The sequence below is a fragment of the Euprymna scolopes genome, chromosome 7 (assembly GCF_053919585.1).
Source record: "Euprymna scolopes isolate OS-2025 chromosome 7, ASM5391958v1, whole genome shotgun sequence".
Lineage (NCBI taxonomy): Eukaryota > Metazoa > Mollusca > Cephalopoda > Sepiida > Sepiolidae > Euprymna > Euprymna scolopes.
Genome location: NC_136488.1, coordinates 158,649,098 through 158,668,545, shown reverse-complemented (window position 1 = coordinate 158,668,545; position 19,448 = coordinate 158,649,098). Strand labels below are relative to the sequence as shown.

At 36.8% G+C, this 19,448-nt stretch overlaps 2 protein-coding genes across 11 annotated transcripts in view; one reads left to right on the top strand and one right to left on the bottom strand.

Moving 5' to 3' along the window:
* Nucleotides 1-10,451, bottom strand: part of LOC145280107 (mitochondrial ribosome-associated GTPase 1-like) — a 76,353-nt gene extending 65,902 nt beyond the window's left edge. Inside the window, exon 1 of one of the 3 annotated variants that reach the window (XM_080131854.1) lies at nt 10,317-10,451. Coding sequence is in view for 1 of the 3 variants with exons in the window: in XM_080131852.1 (XP_079987978.1) it covers nt 7,247-7,352 (106 nt within the window). In the remaining 2 variants the exon portion in view is untranslated. Of the gene's footprint in view, nt 1-7,246; nt 7,443-10,316 lie in introns of those variants that run through there. The other 2 variants (XM_080131852.1, XM_080131853.1) reach the window with 2 other exon arrangements.
* The window catches only part of LOC145280106 (TBC1 domain family member 2B-like), a 414,275-nt gene continuing 402,618 nt past the window's right edge, over nt 7,792-19,448 (top strand). For 2 of the 8 annotated variants that reach the window (XM_080131848.1, XM_080131845.1), the window contains exon 1: nt 7,951-8,640. In XM_080131848.1, coding sequence (XP_079987974.1) covers nt 8,282-8,640 — 359 coding nt within the window. In that variant the 5' untranslated portion in view covers nt 7,951-8,281. Of the gene's footprint in view, nt 8,641-19,448 lie in introns of all 8 variants that reach the window. The other 6 variants (XM_080131846.1, XM_080131844.1, XM_080131850.1 and 3 more) reach the window with 5 other exon arrangements.

Sequence of the window (19,448 nt, the reverse complement as noted above, 5' to 3'; positions counted from 1 at the left end):
CACCATTTTTCCAGCGGCCTTGGCAACAGATTTGATGTACGTGTTCCATTTAAGATCAGGAGTAATGGTCAAGCCAAGAAGTTTGTCAAAACTTGAGGCCTCCTGAAGACGAGAGCCATTCATTTCAATTGATGTCAGATGTGGATCAGAATGTTGATGATGTAAAGAGAGAAGCTTGGTTTTAGATGCATTAAAAGTAACCAGCCATTCTTTACCTCATTGTACTACGTGCTCAAGATCAGAGGAGAGAGAATTGGAGAGAACTTGGTCGTTTACTGTCTTAGATGTGCTACCATAAATGGTAGTGTCGTCAGCATAGATGTCTACAAATGATGTAAGGATGTGATTTGGAAGATCATTAATGTAGATCAGGAAAAGAGTTGGGCCCAGGATGGACCCCTGAGGGACACCGGCATTAATACTGTGAGCTTCTGATTTTTGCCCCTCAACTACTACTCTTATGAACCTATAAGAAAGAAATGATTTAATAATTGAGAAGACATTTCCAGCAATACCATAGCTAGAGATCTTATGAAGTAAACCTTTATGCCATACCCTATCAAAGGCCTTAGATATGTCAAGAGCAATTGCCCTAGAAAGGTTGCCTCCGTTGAGAGATTTGCTAATCCTATGAGATATAACTGTAAGCACATCTGCTGTAGATCTAGCAGAACGGAAACCATATTGAGTGTCACTAAGAAGGTTATTTTTGTTGAGATGGTTGATTACTTCTGTATTTAATACAGATTCCAGCAACTTACTCATGACGCACAGGAGACTTATTGGCCTGTACTGAGAGGGGGATGAGCGATCACCTGAATTCTTAAATACAGGGCATACTGATGAAATTTTCCAGGGAGATGGGAAACTATTCTCCTTAAGACAACGTTTAAACAGTTTTGTAAGTATGGGCGCTAGTTCAGGTTGAAATTTTTTGAGTACTATAATTGGAATACCGTCAGGGCCAGTTGCTTTACTCGAATCAAGGTTTTTGATTAGCTTGGCAACATCACGTACAGATATACGTATATCACATAGCATGTTTTCTGATACAGGAGGAAATATTGGGGGTTGGCAGCCTTGATCGCAAAGGGTAGAATTAGCTGCGAAGTTCTTGACAAAGAGTTTGGCTTTGTCTGATGCTGACGAGATTACCTCAGGTCCATTGATAATAGTTGGGATGGAGCACACGCTTCTGTTCAGGATTCTGTTTGCTATTTGCCAAAACTGGTGGGAACCAAGCCGCTGCTCAGCTACTTTGGACTTAACAGAAAGAGCATACAACTCTCTTGCATTCTTTATTACTTTCTTACAATGGTTGCTGGCAGTCCTGAAAGCGGCTTTAGTTTCCATACATCTATTACGTTGGAAACAGTGGAAAAAGTGATTTCTGTGCGCAATGGCAGCAGCACATTCTGGAGAGAACCATGACTGGCTGTTAGGTTTTTGCTGAAACTTTTTCGAGGGTATGAAACGGTCAATACCTACAATTAACCATTCCGTCAGGTCTAATACTATAGAGGACACATCCTTTTTAAACATGGAATGCAGATCAGATATAAATGTACGGAAGCTATCCCAGTCAGCCTTAGTGTATCGATATACTGTACGATGGAGAGGTACGTCTGGGGACTTATTACATTTCATTTTTATCTTAATTGATACAACAGAGTGGCCGGAAGAGCCAAGAGGAGACAGAACAGAAACTGAACATAGTTCAGGGCAAGTTGTGAGAAAAAGGTCTAGTAGGCTCGCATACTGGCCATCATTGTCGGGCACACGGGTGGGTTCCTGAACAATCTGAGTGAGGTCATAGGCAATGGAGAAATCATGACAGAACCTTCCCTCATCATCGGTCTTGTTAGAGTGGGTCAACCATTCGACGTTGTGAACATTGAAGTCACCACATACGTGAATGTTAGCTGAAGGATAAGCAGATAATTTTCTTAGATATGCTTTGAAAGATAGTAACTCCGCTGTTATGGGGGCGATAGAGAGTAAATATAAATGCCGTAGTGTGAGCTAAAGCAACCCGGAAGCACATATAGGGTAAGTTAGGATCTTCCCGGGAGATGTCCCTACCACATGGAAAGTTATCCCTAATATAGGCACAAATTCCATGCCCATGGCGATCTTGGGGGTCAGATTTAGAAGTTAAGTTAGAGTATCCTTTAATTGCGAACTCTTCTAGGGAAATAGCCTGTCCAATGCCAGTTTCACTTAAAAATAAAAGGTCTGGTTTAGTCTCCTGTAATTGGGTTTCAACCTCTGGAAGGTTAGAACGTAGACCCCTGATGTTGGAGAAGGAGACATGGTAGTAAGAGTCAACGTTAGAAGTTGGAGAACCGGGTTTAATCGTGTATTTTTTCTTGAAACTTGTCATGATGAATTTTTTGAATTTGTGGACTAGGTCGTCAGATTTACTTAGAGCAGGACAGAGAGGGGAAACTAAGAGAGAAAAAGAAACGAAGAATTTTTTTTTTTATTTGCAGCTAATGATAAGGTAAAGCCGTAACAATTACCCACTAGTATGGCATTGAGAGGCCCCACCAGAAGCTACTGCATGGTTCAGAATCCATTCACCAAATGGCAATACAGCTACTTCAGTACTTTGCACCTGCTGATAGGACAGCCTCCTTGGTGGTTAATCCAAGGTTCGGGTCCCTGACTATCAGGCGGATAACGTCAGCCCAGACAAAACGTTTACCTCCAGCACCCTTACTAGTGACATGGCTACAAGGATAGACATAGAAACAGAAAATTTCCGCCATCTCTGCCAACTGTTCGCGCAAAATACTGCCAACCTAGAAAACAGCTTTTTCTTCTCCCTTTGTCAGAAAAATCACTCATTAAAAAATGAGGACTGAGGGACAAATAAGAAGAAGCGAGAGTAACAGGAGCTGCCGATAACGCATCCACAATGCGTTTTCTACTCTCCATTAAAAAAAAAAAAAACTATTAAGTATTGTACTTAATAAAAGTCCAACGGACGTGTTTAAGGGAAAGTATGGTGATAGATTCCCCTCCCACGAACTAAGAATGAGTACAAATTCGTAATCTATTTTTGCAATCAACTTGGTAGATAAATAAACATTTATGGACGAGAAAAAAAGCTAGCATTTAATAAAACAGAAATACATAAATTAAATACTGAAATAAAATGGAGTTATTAATATTTGAATCTAAAAATAAAAAGTATGATTAAAATTGAAAACACTTATCTCAACAAAAAACACGGCCGATTCCAAAATGTAAACTGAAATGAGGAAATTTAAGTTAACAGCGTTCAAAAAGATTTTTTTTTTTTTTTTCAAATTAACCGTTAAAAGAAAGCGTGATTTTATTCTGAACTTTAGCTAGTCACGTTATAAGAAATTTACGATAAAAAAGAAAAGCGTATGGGAGGGGGGGGTCTTCCGAAAGTTACTTAATGACATCAACTTTGTGTGCATGACGGTGTTTTATTTACTGTGAGTCTGTTCGCTTCTTTCTTTATACGAAAAAGTCGAATCGACGTGTGGCGATCGAAAACTGTTGAATATTTAAGTTTTGTAAGTCAGGCAAATTAAATACACGCGACGCCAGTTCGTAACTCATACATATTATCATTTAGATGTGATATAAAAAGTTTTAAGAAGCAACCCGAGCAAACAGCAAGCGGAAAAATCCTTTCTTGGACATACACGAAAAATGCACACACACACACACAAACATTTTCGCTTTTATATTTATAGATATATTTTTTTTTTTACAAGGCCTGGAAGCCACTCGGGGATAAGGGTTATTGCGTGTACAGTAATCGATGAGATAGTAATTGTTCGTATTGGAGATTTGATAAAGTGTCTTACTTAAGGGGGCGGTTCATCAAAAATTTGTTTATGTTGGACTTGAAGACATCCAGGTTGTAGTCAGATGAGAAACAGGCAAACGGAAGAGAGTTCCACATGTGTGCACTTCTAAGAAAGAAGCTTCGTTCATGGAATCTACGTTTTGGTTATAGACTAGTGGGGGTACCTGGCATTGGACGGGTGTGGTGGGGTGTATGGAGGACTTAAATCAAAACAATAATAAAATAAACGAACAAAAATAATGTTTTAAAAATCGAAAAAAACAAAGACAAAAAAAACAGCCAATGTGATGGAAAATAAAGAATAAGTGAACGAAAAAAAATGGCATAAATAATTCTGTTTAAATATTTAAACTTTACAAAATCGAAAAAATAAACGCCATATATGTCAGCGTGAATATGCAACCTTAAGACAACAACGCTGTCACTATAACCACTGGTCTACGATTGTATCAGCAAATTAACATCGTTTTATTCCTATTTAAACTAATTAAAAAAAGAATGTTTTTTCTCGCATGCGTGTTTAGCTAAATTGTCATAAAGGAATGATTTTTTACCAACTCCCTCATAGCGAACGTTTATTTCTATAGGAAATAATTGACCGGTTATTCTCATTTTCACATATTATTTGACAAGACATCAGCATTTCAGACGGTGCCGATTTTGACCTTGTCCGATGCTGCTGAGAAAAATTTTAGACATACATACATACATACATACATACATACATACATGCATACATTAAAACAAACAGTTGAGATTTATATAATAGACTAGCCTGAGCGCCCAGCGCTGCCCAGGTATTTGGAGGTATGTGTTGAGCAAAAAAGAAAAAAAAAAAGTACCTGTACCGCGAAGGAGGAAAAGAACATGGAAAAAAAGAAAAAGGCGACGTGTTTGCCGTTGTGTTCATTGCAAAACTGGAAGTGGTGAGGGCTTAAATTAAGGCTAGTCAATCGAAAAGAGGGGATAACTTTCGAAAATATAGGCGGAAAAACGACCCCTCCTTGTAGAAAAGTGCCCAGTTGAGGGTGAAGGAATTCATTTTTAACAAAATTTTCAATATTTGTCGTCCGAAGGGTCGAGCTTCAAAACAATACTGATCTTGTGAAAATCCATTGCCTCTGTCGAAAGTTTTAGGCAAACATACATACATACATACATACATTTAAACAGACAAGTGAGATTTATATAATAGACTAGTGGGGAGTACCCGGTGTTGCCTTGGTGGAGGATATTGGCACAATGACAAAGCGGTGTTAAGAATGGTTTTCACATCGTTAAAATAAAAAAAAGATAGAGAGAAGTGGGTAATTTGTTTTCCATGCTAATCATTAGGCCAAAGAGGACAGTGAATTCAATGAGTTGATTATTAACTTTTGCCCGGGTGAAGGATATTGGCGCAAGGACGAAATAAAAAATTTAAAAAAAGATAGAGAGAGAGGTGGGGTAGGGTCGAAGAAGGAATGGGGATGTTGTGGCGGCCGCGGCAAAACTTAATCTTTTAGATCAATCAAAAAGCCTTAAAAACTACGTTATCACAAAAAAAAAAAAAAAAAATGAACCAGATTTAAAAAAAAAAAAACTTTCTTGTTTCAAATGTCTGCTAAAGATTCCTCCGCGATGTGACAAGTCACTTTACTACGCGAACGCTGTAAGAAATTCTGCAGAAATAAGCAAGCTTTTTATTGGACGGTTTCTCCACCCATGGATTTATTTTAACCAATCAAATTGCATGTTATAACTGCCGAGAATGTTCTCAACGCCAAATTCCTTTTCAGACCAGAATCCAAAAAGACGTAGCGTCGGATACACGTGGATTTCTCACTCGAATCGAGGCAGCGAAAATACTTTGCTGCTTCGAGACGTTTTAAATGCCCAAATGTGGAGTGGAACTTTATTATTGCAATTACCAATGCCCTTAAGTAGGGCGAATTTATATTTGAACGCTTGTGTTACAATTTGATGTCTGTCGAGACGAAATTAAGGTCTGTGGTTTAAGGTACCTTGTCCGCCATTGGCCTAACTTTACAGGACTCCTCATGTATGCCCAACTAGCAGCATCCGACTTGGAAGTCACCTCAACATATCCAACTTGCGCACTCTTTCGTCAGCGGGAATTCTACCCAACTTTTATCGAAGACGAACTATTATTCCCTTCGGGAATGTTACCAGCCCATAATGGCAGACAGCTGAAGATGGCGCATCTTTTGCAACAAGGACCTTTTTTTACTTTAATAAAATTTACGTTGAAGTCATAAGGTGAGCTTGTTGTAATTTCAGTTTGGTTTTCTTCCATTCTGCCAGGGGCAAAAACTTTGTGAGAGAAATCTCACAACGCATCATGTAAGAAAAACGTTAGCGAAAGTGGTGAAATGGCGCACAATAGTCCCAGGTTCCAGGGGTTAATACCATGCAAACGGTAAATTTGCAACGGATTTAAATGCCAGATCCGTTTTCAGCAAACTCGATAACCCCTAAAAACACAAACTAGAATGGTTGGCGTTGTGTTACACTTAAAATATTTGCCATTGTATTTTCAAGTTAAATTCGAGTTTTACGATATTTTTTATTGTATTGTTTTATTGTATGTTAGATGAAAGTACAGAATAGTTACAAAACACCCTCCCCCTATGTTAAGAATGGCTTTCTAAATAATAACGTTATTATTTTAGCACGGTAACATAAATGCGTAAATACTGTTATCTGTAGTATCGCGCTGTTGCGCCGTCGCGGTGTACTGGAGTGACTGAATCACTGAATCTCTCTCTCTCTCTCTCTCTCTCTCTGTCATAAATATGTATGTAAACATAAAAGGATAAAAATTAAAGATAGCATACTTTAAAAGGAAACGCTTTTATGGATATTTAAAAAAAAATTAAAGCCTATCTATTAAAAAAATAATAATAAAATAAAAAAATAAATAAAAAAATAAGGTCAATGTGCACTAGTTGTCCAACCTGCAAAGGGTGTTTATTCCGAAAGTCGTTCTTAACATTGGAAGGTTGAAAATAAGAAAATGCTTTTCGAAGTAAACACCCTCAACCTCCTCATCTTAAGAACGGCTTTCGGAATAAACACCCTAGTCCAGTATTGCAGTGCACTGCAGTAGTACTACTGCACTGCAGTACATTGACCAAAAATGGTGCTAGAGAGTGATATCCGCGCTATTTTTTAAATCGTATTTCCAAGTTTAATTAAAGTTTTATGATATGTTTTTTTTATTCAATTGTAAGATTGAAGTATAGAATAGGTACAAAACACCCTCCCCATGTTAAGAACGGCTTTTTAAATAATAACATTATTTACGTCCGGATCACTCTCTGCACTAGTACCCCAAAAATAATGGCTATCTTTAGCATTAAAAAAAAAAAGTTACAGCATAACTATTTATTATACCTTTATGCATGTGACCCGGAAACCATTTTGTAACATCCTTGTCAGCAAAAGTGAAGGATTTCCTAAAAATATTTACATTTTTGACAATGTTGTTGATGTTAGCCATGGTTCATATCTTTTTTTCACACGCCGTTACGAAAAGCGTATGGGAGCAGACATGTTTTACGTAAACCGGATGTTTGGGTATTTTTCATATTCTAAAAATTTAAATAAAACGAAACGAAACAAAATGAAACGAAACGAAACACGATGTCTGGTAGAATAGATTGATTTCTTTCAGTTAAATCAAGTGTTTTTGGTCTATATGCATATAATATTTTTCTTTCATATAAAATAACAGTGGCAAAATAATATTTTGTCTAAAAAAAAGCACTGTTTTATGTTATGTTAAGATTTCTTAACTTGTGGAGCGGGTAAGAAAAAATAAAAAATAAAAAGTACTTTATCGACACCAAGGTCAAGTTTTTCTCCAAAATTAAAAAAAAATGCTATTTCGACTATTAAAAATATATATAGATAAAAAAGCTTTATGCTAAATTTAAGTTAGACTATGAAATTTTGTATATAGGCATCTATCTATCTCTCTCTCTCTCTATATATAAAACGTTATCAAAGGTTTTACATTATAATTTCATAATTTTAACATTGTCGCTACTGACGACGACGACGACGACGATGATGATGCTGAAAAAGGCGTTGTTGTTGTTGTTGTTGTTGGCGATGAGGAAGAGGAGGAGAAACAGAAAAAAGGATGAAGAGGATCTCGTGATATAAGTATTTACGCTCGTATTTTTATCTTGTCCGTGCTGGATGCCGGATGTGAGGAGCTAATGTTTATGTGAGAAAGAGAAAGTACCAACAATGAGCGACTCTAATTTTATTAGATTCTCGTCTAACAGTGTCGGTGTCGGGTGTTGTTGCACAACACGCTTATTATTCAAGACTTTCTATTAAATAATAATAATAAAAAAAAGGCCCACCATCCTATAAGCGGATTTTTTTTTTAAGAAGCAAACTCGTGTTTGAAAAAGGAGGATGGAGGTTAATATCACTGGACAGGCGAAACCCGTGGAGGTTACTTGCGTGGCTGAAGTGAAACCTTTGGATATTGGAACCATTTCATCGGAGAATGGGGAAGCGACGCTGTCCGCTTTTGGGGTTTGCGAGGACGATGAAGAAGACAAGTTGTGCGGTTGGTTGTCAGTCAGGCCGAACACAAGACTTCTACCCAAGATAAATAAGCAAAGATATTTCGTCTTCTCCGACAAAACTTGCAAACTTTATCACTATAGGAGTCAACACGATATGCTTCCATTGGGAGAAATTGATATTTACAATGCCTCCTTCAACTTTGAGGCAAGTAATTTGGATAAGCCGGGTCTCTTTGAAATCAGGTAAGTTTTACAATTTTCTTTTTATTTTGTGGAGATGGGGGGGGGTTGTTTGCTTACAATTCATTCATATTCCGACTAGTGTCTATACGGCTATGGATTAAATTATTTAATCCATAGTTTGAGGACAGTTGACATCCAAGTCTTAAGTGTGCAGCTAGTCAAAGAGAAGGATGTGGGGGGGGGGACACTTTTTCTTTTTCTTTTTTTTTTTAATCTCTGGATTGTTTCCAGTCGATCTGAACTTTTCCTTTCCACTGTGCTTTAATGCCGTTCCAAAAAAATTATAGAGATTGCGCAACCCTTGCTTCATTATAGACTTGCAGCAGATGGACTCTAACAGGATCTCTCGATAATTAAGACTGGAAGGAGGCCTATCTACATCAAAATAAAATTACTTGCACATAAATATTTTATTTGTGTGGTCGTAAAAAGGTCCTGCCTGCAGTCGAAATGTTATGTGAAGTTACTAGTAATAATAATAATAATAATAATAAACACTTAAGCGATAAATAATAAAATAAATAGCTTCCTTCATTAAAAAGTCATGAAGACTGATCTAAATAATTATCTTTATTAAAAACGATCTTTGGGTTTTAACAATTTTATTTTCAGCGTTTTCTTTTCTGCACATGTGAGTGTGCTATGGACGCCACCCCCTGTTAATTTGAACGGCAAACAGAATCGATAAGTCTTATTATTTAAAAAAAAATACTTTAAAATAAAATACGATGAACTGTTAGGATAAAAAAATAGTTTTGTTTACAATTAAAACAATTTCATTTGTAACGCGATAATTATTAAAACGTTCTCAATAAGTGTATTGTTTTGTTTTGTTAAGAGGCCGAAGACATTTTTTTTTCTTTTTTGACATTTGTGCATGCCGTAAAATCAAAGTTCGTCTAATTAAAATATGCGATTTACTTTCATCTTTGATTGATTCGCATTGTTATAAAAAGAATAACAATTTATGTTTTTTACTCGGCTTTCAGAAAAGCTAACAAAATAAGTTGCCAAAATCTACGACAGTTCAGTTGTTTATATTCGGCGACCCGCCCTCTTGTTTTAATAACTAAAAATGAAAGTCTAAAAAAAAAAATCACAATAATAAAATTTTTAAAAAGTACACCTACATAAATTCTGATTGACCCTTTTTAAAACTGAATTTTTTACAATGTAAAAATTGAATTAACCCTTAAAAGAAGAAGAAAAAAATGTTAAATTCTAAATCGATTTTATTTTTGTTTTTGTTATTTATTGTTGATCGTTTCTTACGAAGGTCACGTTTCTAGTCCCGTTAAAATGAAATTTCAATATTTAATGCCATTTTGTTTGTTTGTTTGTTTCAAACATTATTTATGGAAATTTTTCCTTTGCATTTTTGATTCTAAAAAAAGGTTTTATTATTCATTAATAATTATTTTATTTATTAATACTTAAGATCATTCTGCAGTTTGCAGACCTTGCTATTTCTTGCGTATGATTTTCAAGTTGAATTAAATTTTTTACGGCATCTTTTCATTAAATTGTTAGTTAAAAGTACAGAATAGTATGTTAAGATTAAGAATATTTAAAAAAATTAATAACGCTATTATTTCAGTTCATAAACTGCAGACGAATCGAACCATAAGAGGTCCAGTCTCCCAGGAGAAGGGGTTAATCGCCTGAGGCGCCCTTACCGGTGAATGCAGACAAGACTGCCCAGGCACTTTTGCCGGTCACTCGGTCAGTGTCCTTCCTCGGGGACGCTGACTTCTCAATCCCACTTTCCTACCCTGGTGTCTAAAAGTTCTTGCAATGGAAGAGAATTAAATATCAAACGTGTAAAAAATATAATGTGGGAGGAGATTATTTTTGCGGTATCACCGGTCAAAATGTGTGACGTCACACTTGGCCTCCATGGCACACTTATCATCAGTATACCCACCCTTTTTTTTTTTTTTTTAATAAAGTTTACATTTATTTTATTTACATTTTATTATTTTTTCATAAAGCATAAATGTTCATACTGCTACAGAATTTGAACTGAACTTTTTTGTTTGTTTGTTTGTTTGTTTGTTTTTTAACCTCTCCTTAAATTCGACAAAAGTAGGTTTGCTTCGGTTCAAATTCTGTAGAACCACCAAAATTTTAAATGTTTATATTCGTGGCAGAACCAAACAAGTTAGTTGTGGGAATTTAGCTGAGAAGCCAACAAACGAAAAAAGGGTCAAAATTCCAATATATCATAATATATATCAAATAAATGTTGCCAATTTAAAAATGTGAAAAAATAATTAATTTCTCAACTATTTTAAGTTGCATTTTTCTTGTTTCTCGTATTTCGAATCTGTTTTTGTTTCTTCAATTTAGTGCTTATGCACTTATGCTACCGTGCTATTTTTAAAAATATTATTTTCAGGTTAAATTTAACTTTTACGATATATTTTTTTATAAAATTGTTAAGTGAAAGTACAGAATAATTACAAAACACCCTCCCTTCCCCATCTTAAGAATGACTTTCTCTTTCTAAATAATGACATTATTATTATTTCAGCACGGTAATATAAGTACCAAAAATTTAATCAAATCTTTGTTGTTCGTTTCATTTATTTTTTCTCACAAGTAAAAAAAAAAAAAAATGCTTAAAACTGACATTTTACGATAAAAAAGTTCTCGGAGGAGGAGGAGGAGGAGGGGGTAATTTAAATTTCAATTTATTGATTCATTATTTAAAAAATGGTTCTTTATTATTACTGTTTCCACTTCACTTCCGGTTATCCCCCCCCCATGTAAGAATTTTTTTCTAAAAGAATAACTTTATTATTTAGAAAGCCTTTCTTAACATGTGGAGAGAGGGGCGGTGCTTGTAGAATCAGTGGATAGCGCAAAGCCAATCAGTCAATCTTTAATAAAAAGAATATCATTAATACATGGAGATGATGTATTTCTACATCTCCCCCTGGTGCTAAAATTCCTTTAAGCCACGTTTGTTAAATGGCTGTAGATTTTTCAATGCCCGTGCCATCTGTGTGATATTCGCATTGGGTCTGACAATGGGTATATCCGCTGCATCAGAAACATTGTTGTCTTGGAGTAAGTTCGGCACTGACAAGCTTGTTGGACTGGTATTGTGCAGGTCTTGTGGTGAGGAATTGTCAATCTTGATTAGTTGTTTGCTTCTGGCAGGAATTATTGCGGTTAGCATTGGAATCGAGCACCTTTTTAAAAATCGCCTATTCTCCAGCGATACCCTCCCTGAGTGGCGCATCCAAACATGGTATTGCCGACAGTAGTGCCTGATTTGAGCCACTTGGTTTTCTTTGTGTTCTTGAACCCAAACGTGGGGTCCAACTTCCAAGGACGGCAAAGATCGTACATCGTTATTGTATCGATTTCTCAAGACCTGATCGCAGACGGCGAATTTCTTCTTGCGTTGTTCAGCGGAAATGATCCATTCATGATGGACCTGGTTATGTTGAGGATTTGAAGGGATATTGCCTCGGAGTTTTCGATAAAACAGAATCCGTGCAGAACTTAATCCCAGCTCCGGTATAAGCGTGTTTCTGTATTGAAGGATCGCATGAGCCGCTTTGTCATTATTGAGGCTGCCATTGGCTGATAGATTGTTGTGGATGATGTGTTTCGCAGCTTTGACTGCCAATTCAGCATGTTTGTTTGACTTTGGGTACACAGCAGATGATGTTTTGTGTTGAACGTCACACAACAGCAAGAACTCTTCAAAAGTGGTGGACTGGAATTGGGGTCCTCTCTCAGTACTGAGTTCTTTTGACGCATCATAGGCTATGAAGAGCTCTCTGAAAATTTGGATGAGATGGGCCGAATTCATCTGATTTTCTGCAATGGTAGATGCAGGGCCAGCAATTGAACCTGTTCACAACAACAAGGTAACTCTCTGATTTCAAAATAGTCGCTGCAAATTTTTTCCAATGGGAATGTAGGAGGATCATAGAGAGAAAATGGTTCTGGCAGTTGAGTAGGTGCATTTTCTGTGCAATCCCTGCGACTGTCGCGATGGTACTGAATATTTCTGGTGATTCCTGGCCAATAAACAAAAGCTTTTGTATTATTCTGCATGGCACCGGCTCCCTGGTTTGCCAAATGAAGATTTGTCAAAACTCGGTTGCGAAGAGCATGAGGAATCATGACACGGTCATCAAAAAGGACGAGGTCATCTATGATGGCCAATTTATGACGAACGTTCCAGTATTCCCGAAGGTGAGAAGGGAAAACCCTGCTGAATAATGTCAATGAGGTCTTTGCATTGTGGGTCAGCTTGCGTTGTGATGCTGACTTGTTCCACAGTGACGTGTAGCAGGTTCTCGGCAGACATAACCATCATGGACTTTTCCAGGCTTTGCAAATGTTTTGATGAGCTGATTTCTTGATTGGTAGGCTGTTCCATGAAGATTGATGACACTGCAGAATGTTCGGAAGGAAAACAAGGAAAGTGCATCTGATGTGCGATTCCATTTACTGGGGAAATGTATCCCGTTGAATGTCCATGGAAGGGTCGACTCCTTTTATGATTAAAGTTGTAGGTTTAATATGCTTGAAAGTTTCTGTCCTTAAAAATTCCGAGTAATTGTTTGTGGTCAACACTTACCGTTAATTTCTTGCATCCCAGTGTGAACATTCTAGAGTGCAAGAGGTTCCAGGAAAGGGCCAATGCTTTGCCTTCTGTTGGGGCGTAATGCGACTCTTTGGGAGTGGGGAAGCATGATCCGGCAAAAATGATCCTCCAACCATCGTTACAGCAAACAGGGAATATCGGCTGGCATGTGCAGTATTTCTGCGACAACACGTACCTGATCCTGGTCTTGTTCCAATCCAATTGGATAAAAGTTTTTCGTGAAACGTCAAATGAACGTACACCTTTTTTTAACAAGTTGAATAATTTTGTATGTATGGAATTGGAAAATTTGCAATTGCAAACAATGTTTTTGCTGCCGGGTAACACTGTTTGGGGTAATTGAGAGGCCAGCAAGATCGATAGTGCGGCGTCCAAACTAAAATTTCTTGATGTTGCCAATGATACCATTTGTGTATAAAAATGTGAGAAAATCTTAAATGGGATAAAAGTGATCCTTGGTACACTCATCATAAAGCAAAGCGTCATCAACGATCTTGAATTTTTGTCGTATATCAGATAATAATTCATCATATCGGCAGATATATGCATCACCAGCAGCAAAGAAACCCTGAGACATTCTGTAATGAATGTGGTCAGAGATTGACTTTGGTCATTGAGAAGCATTGAATGGTAACCGTCGATGGTGTTAATCAGTTTTCCTTGTGTTTGCTGGCACTTGGGATGCAACATGAAATGGGATGGAGTGTGGTGTGTTTCTTGCAACGCCTGACTATTGAGATGGCAGAAGTCTATGGTGCATCAAGGTGATCCATCTGGTTTCGTTACTATGACCATTGAGCTGCACCAAGTCACAGGAGTACCCGGGTCTGTCTGCGGTATTTGGAACTACGTGTAGGTTTCGGATGATGTCTGCAGCTTGGCTTGATTACAGAGGGTGAATTCAAAAGCCTCAGCGTGATTCACGATTTCGTCTATACTTTTCAACTGATGAAGATGTCAGTTTGCAGCAGGTGATTTGAGATACTCTGTATAAACTGAGTTTTGATGTTTTCATTGGCAATGTCAGTTTGGCAATTTGGACACAAAAACACACAGTCAATGGCAGCAGCACGAGGACGAGTAACAAAATATTGGCTCGTTTCATTTTCATGCTGACAAAGATTGTTGAACGTCATTTTGTGTACCACGACTCTGAACAAAGTTACCTCATCCAATTTGAAGAACGGCGAGTGTGAGCTGACAATCACATTTTGTACAGTCAGCTCATCACAATTAAGCAATGATCTATGATGAAGGCAAGTTTGTGAGTTACTTGTACATGTCCCAATCAACACAGTTTTCAGAATTTTTTTTTTTCAAAGGAGTCACCACTTATCAAGGCCCGGAGACCACTCAAGGTCAAGGGTTAATGAGTGTACAGTGGTCAAGGGGACCATGTCAGCCATCGTTAGTAGTGGAAATTTGGTAAATTGGATTGCTTAAGGGGATGGCTCATCAAGAATTTGTTCACATTGGACTTGAAGACAACAATATTGTAGTCAGTTGGAAAGCAGGAAAACGGAACAGTTTCACAGGCGTGCATTCCAAAGAAAGAAGCTTTGTTCATGGAATCTACGTTTAGGTTTAGGCACAGATAAAGAGTGTGGGAAATTATTGATAGTGGTTTCAGATAGACGCGTGTTTTCCGTGATTTTTTTGTTTTTTGATGAATTTTTGTAATTTTTGAATATATTACTATTTTCGACACAAGTGCTGTTGTTTTCGCTTAAAACATTGTGAGTGTTATTTTTACAACGTTTCGGTCAATGTAACCTCTGACCTTCTTCAGGTGTATATTGTCAAACTCAGAAATCTCTATGGAATTTCGAACGGAATCCATCATTCACCGAACAGGGGTAGCATGCTTTCGATCCATCAGCCATGATTAGGTAGAAGTCTCTAGTGCTGACCGAGCATTGGTTGAATGATAGATCCCGTTCGAAATTCCATAGATTCCTGAGTTCGATGATATTGAGCATGTAGTACAATGGGGAAAGGAGTGGCTGGTTACTTTTAATGCATCTAAAACCAAGCTTCTCTCTTTACATCATCAACATTCTGATCCACATCTGGCATCAATTGAAATGAATGGCTCTCGTCTTCAGGAGGCCTCAAGTTTTGACAAGCTTCTGGGCTTGACCATTACTCCTGATCTTAAATGGAACACGTACATCAAATCTGTTGCCAAGGCCGCTGGAAAAATGGTGGGATCTTTCTATCGATCCAGTAGATATCTCACTGCTGATGCAATTCTCTATCTATATAAGAGCCAGGTACGTCCAAGGATGGAATACTGTTGCCACATCTGAGCAGGAGCTGCTAGAAAGGACTTGGCCTGCCTTGATAGAGTTCAAAATAGACTTCGTAGCCTCGTAGGAGATGTCCTTTTCTCTTCCTTGCAACCTCTATCTCACAGAAGAGATGTTGCGAGTTTGTCTCTGATGTATCGTTATTTTCATGGAAAGTGTTCGACTGAGCTTCAATCTATGGTCCCCCCTCTCAAAACTTTCACAAGAAACACTCGTCTAGCTGTAAACACTATCAATAATTCCCCCCACTCTTTATCTGTGCCTAAACCTAAACGTAGATTCCATGAACAAAGCTTTTTTCTTAGAACTGCACGCATGTGGAATTGTCTTCCGTTTTCCTGCTTTCCGGCTGACTACAATATGGTTGTCTTCAAGTCTAACGTAAATAAGTTCTTGATGAGCCGTTCCATATAAGTTATCAAATTTAACAAATTTTCATTACTAATGATTATTATATTGTCCAATTTCTACTGTACACTCTTTAACCCTTATCCTTGAGTGGCCTCTTGGCCTTGATAATGAGTTGATACCTATGAAAAAAAAAAAAAAAGAAAAAGTCCAATGTGAACAAGTTCTAATTGAATCGTCCCCCTAAGTAATCCAAGTTTCAAAATTCCCACTGTTTACTATGCTAAAATCACAATGACTAATGTATACCTATTAACCCTTATCCTCGAGTGGCCTCTGGGCCTTGATAAGTGGTGACACCCTTGTAAAAAAAACAAAAAAAAATATACACCTGAAGAAGGTCGGAGATTTATGTTGTGAAAATAACACTCAAGATGAGAACAATAGTCTGAAGAATCCAAATAAATACGAACAATCATGCCTCATCTCCAGAATTCACAATCAAATGTAATTTGCACACTAAAAATAATTAAATAATAAAAACGATTTTTCAAAATTTGAATTATCTGAGAACAGTTCAAATGTTAGTAATTATTTGCACTTGTGACTTTCTTTTTTCTGTTTCGAATTTAAAAAACGGTGCTTATTCAGATTGGCACTTATGGTGGCAGTTAAAAGTAAAGAAAATACAGAAAAGTCTGTATGATGTATGTACCAGTCACGGAATGAACATGAAATATTCCAAAAATTACGTAATTTGATAAAGTATTTTTTTATTCAAGAAAATCAAATTTTATTCCTTGTCAATGCGGTGGGTGGGGGAGCAGCGTTCATGAAGGAATCAAGGGTAGAACCGATAATTTCAATTTTCTTCCTTTGTTTTTTTTTTTTTGTTTGTTTTTGAATAATGTCGGAAAGACAACCGAAACGGAAAATTTAAAACCAAACAATTTATTAGCATAAACCTATATTTTTTTCAGAAAATAAAATTTTCAAATAATGAAAACACTATTTTAGAAGGGTCATTTTATACAAATTAAAAACAAAATTTGAAAAGCATTAAAATGGCCCAGGCCTTTACTTATCGGTAAAAAACAAATTTGTGTTTCGAAAAAAGCAAAACAAAACAATCTATTTGATCAATTTTTGTGATTTTTGGAATAAACCATCTTCATTCAAGTAGGTACACGATAAAAGTTTTTCTTTTTTGTTTAGTGACATACGTGCCAATCTTAATAATCACAATAAATAAATAAATAAATAATAATAAATAAAAAAAAAAATAGTACAAATTTCAGTGTCCAGCGTTCGTAAAGCTAGAATGATTTGTTATGCGAGTGCAAAGTATTACAAGCGCATGTTTTTTAAATTACAACGACCATTATGAGTTGCATCTTCCGCTTCCGGTGCGGATTGCAAACCCACGTGACTTATTTTTCAATATTTCTTCTGATCCAGGGCAAGTTGGTTGATGGACGCCCAACTGTTGAGAGATGTTCAATCAAAAACATTTTCTCTCCATCTTCTTCATGGCTTTCCTCTGCTTCTTTTACCTTCTAACATACCCTCAAAACATAACTTTGACAGGCCAAATGGTTGATCGTTTGACATGACTAAAATGTTTAAGGGTTTTATTTTTGATTTTATCAAATAGAGAGGGTAAGGAAGTAGTTTAACGGAGGGTGGATATATATTTTTTTTTTCGATCAGGCAATATCCCGTAATGAAATGCATTACGTGATTTTGAAACATCTCAATGCGATTGGTTAGTTGTTTAGTCCCTTACAGAGACTAAACCAGGCCATATAAAATTACTGGGAGGACAAATTAAAAAACAAAACAAAAAAACTTTACTTTTTGATTTTAGAATGGTGCTGTGTTTTTGGAAAGCCACCAAATCCAACAACTAGTAAAAGCAAGAACACACCTGTGAATGACGTCATTCGTTTTAATTCTGTTATTTGATTGTAGTATCTGTTTCTGTCTGACCCATATCCGGTCACAGTTGACTGGTTTGCTATGGAGCAGACTGTGTTTAGCCCTTGGAGACCGTCCTTTCAGGTATTATCCTCTTCCATTGGGATAAGAAGATTTGTTTATCACTAGTGTGAGAAAAATAAGTTAAACTCACCTGACTTGAGGAGGTTGTGATCGGAGGAGGGTCGGGTTCGTTTTGAACTAAGCAAAACCAGGTGACGTTTGACTCGTGCTTATATCTACTGCTGCTGCTGCTTCTGATGGAAGTGCTTGCATATGAATGACTGTTACTATTTAAAGGATTGCTTCCATTGGGGCAGAGTGTGCTTAGATGACGGAAACTTTCAGTGGACATTATTTATTACCGATAATAAGGGTACAGACGCACAGGTTGATCTCAAAGACTTGTGTTCCTTGACTCCTTATTAGAGCTGAGGGTCGCGATCTTGCAAAATTTCGCAACCGTTGGCCCAACTCTGATCTACCTACTTTCTTTTGATGTCAGAATTTTTGACACTAGGCACCTAAGGTGCTCCTACCGGGGAATTCCAACGAGCGCGATCACTGCAAATTTGCATCCAGAATTCCCACTTTTGTGAGAAACTCGACCCCCACCCACTATGTTAAACTGACTTCATGTCTAATGTTGCTGTAATCGGAAGTCGCTAAATGACCTCTCTTGCTTAGCTTTTCCTTTTGTCTATTGTTAAACTGATGAAAAGTTTATCTCATCATTGTGATGAGTCACCGGGGGGGGGGGGGAAACATTAAAAAAAAGTCATAAGATTCTCCCCTCGTTTTTAATCGATAGTTCCCATCCCAATTTTTTCCTAACGAAAAATATTAACATTTTTTTTGTCAATAATTGGTATCAATAAAATAAAATCAACCTTGCATGATTTTATTTTCTTGCGCCTGGCCTTGCCTAGTCGTAAAATACGCTTAAATATGTTTTAATTCATGCAGATTTTGTGTGAAAAATAACTTGGGTGCCACTAACTAAAATCGAAACCAAAACATTTAGTGCTTCAGCCACATTTCCTACTGTTTGAGCTATCGACATAAATAAAAAGGTTGTAAAATTAAACCACTTGAAGCTATGAATAATTTGTGCATGTGCAAAAGTAATAGAAATATGTTGGCAACTTGAAAGAAACTTTTGGCATTTGCCAACAATATTTTTGTACGCGTTATTCATCCAAACAAAGATTTTACTCGTTATAAACCATCCTTGGTGTATGATTACTATTTCCTGATGATTTCAGTGTTATGTGACAGTAGTTTAAGAATTTATCGGTTAAATATTTGAACACAGACAGACACACCACAGCTACTGTTTTATTTATATAGACTAGCAGGGAAGCACGGCGTAGCCCGGTCATAAAGTACACTTAAATATATTTTAATTCATGCAGATTTCATATATATTATTATAGAATTAATTTTCTATTGATTCTAATATATTATAAAGTTGTGATTTAAAAAATAAAAAAAATATTTTTATCTATATGACTTGGGTGCATCAGTTTGGACTGAAACCAACA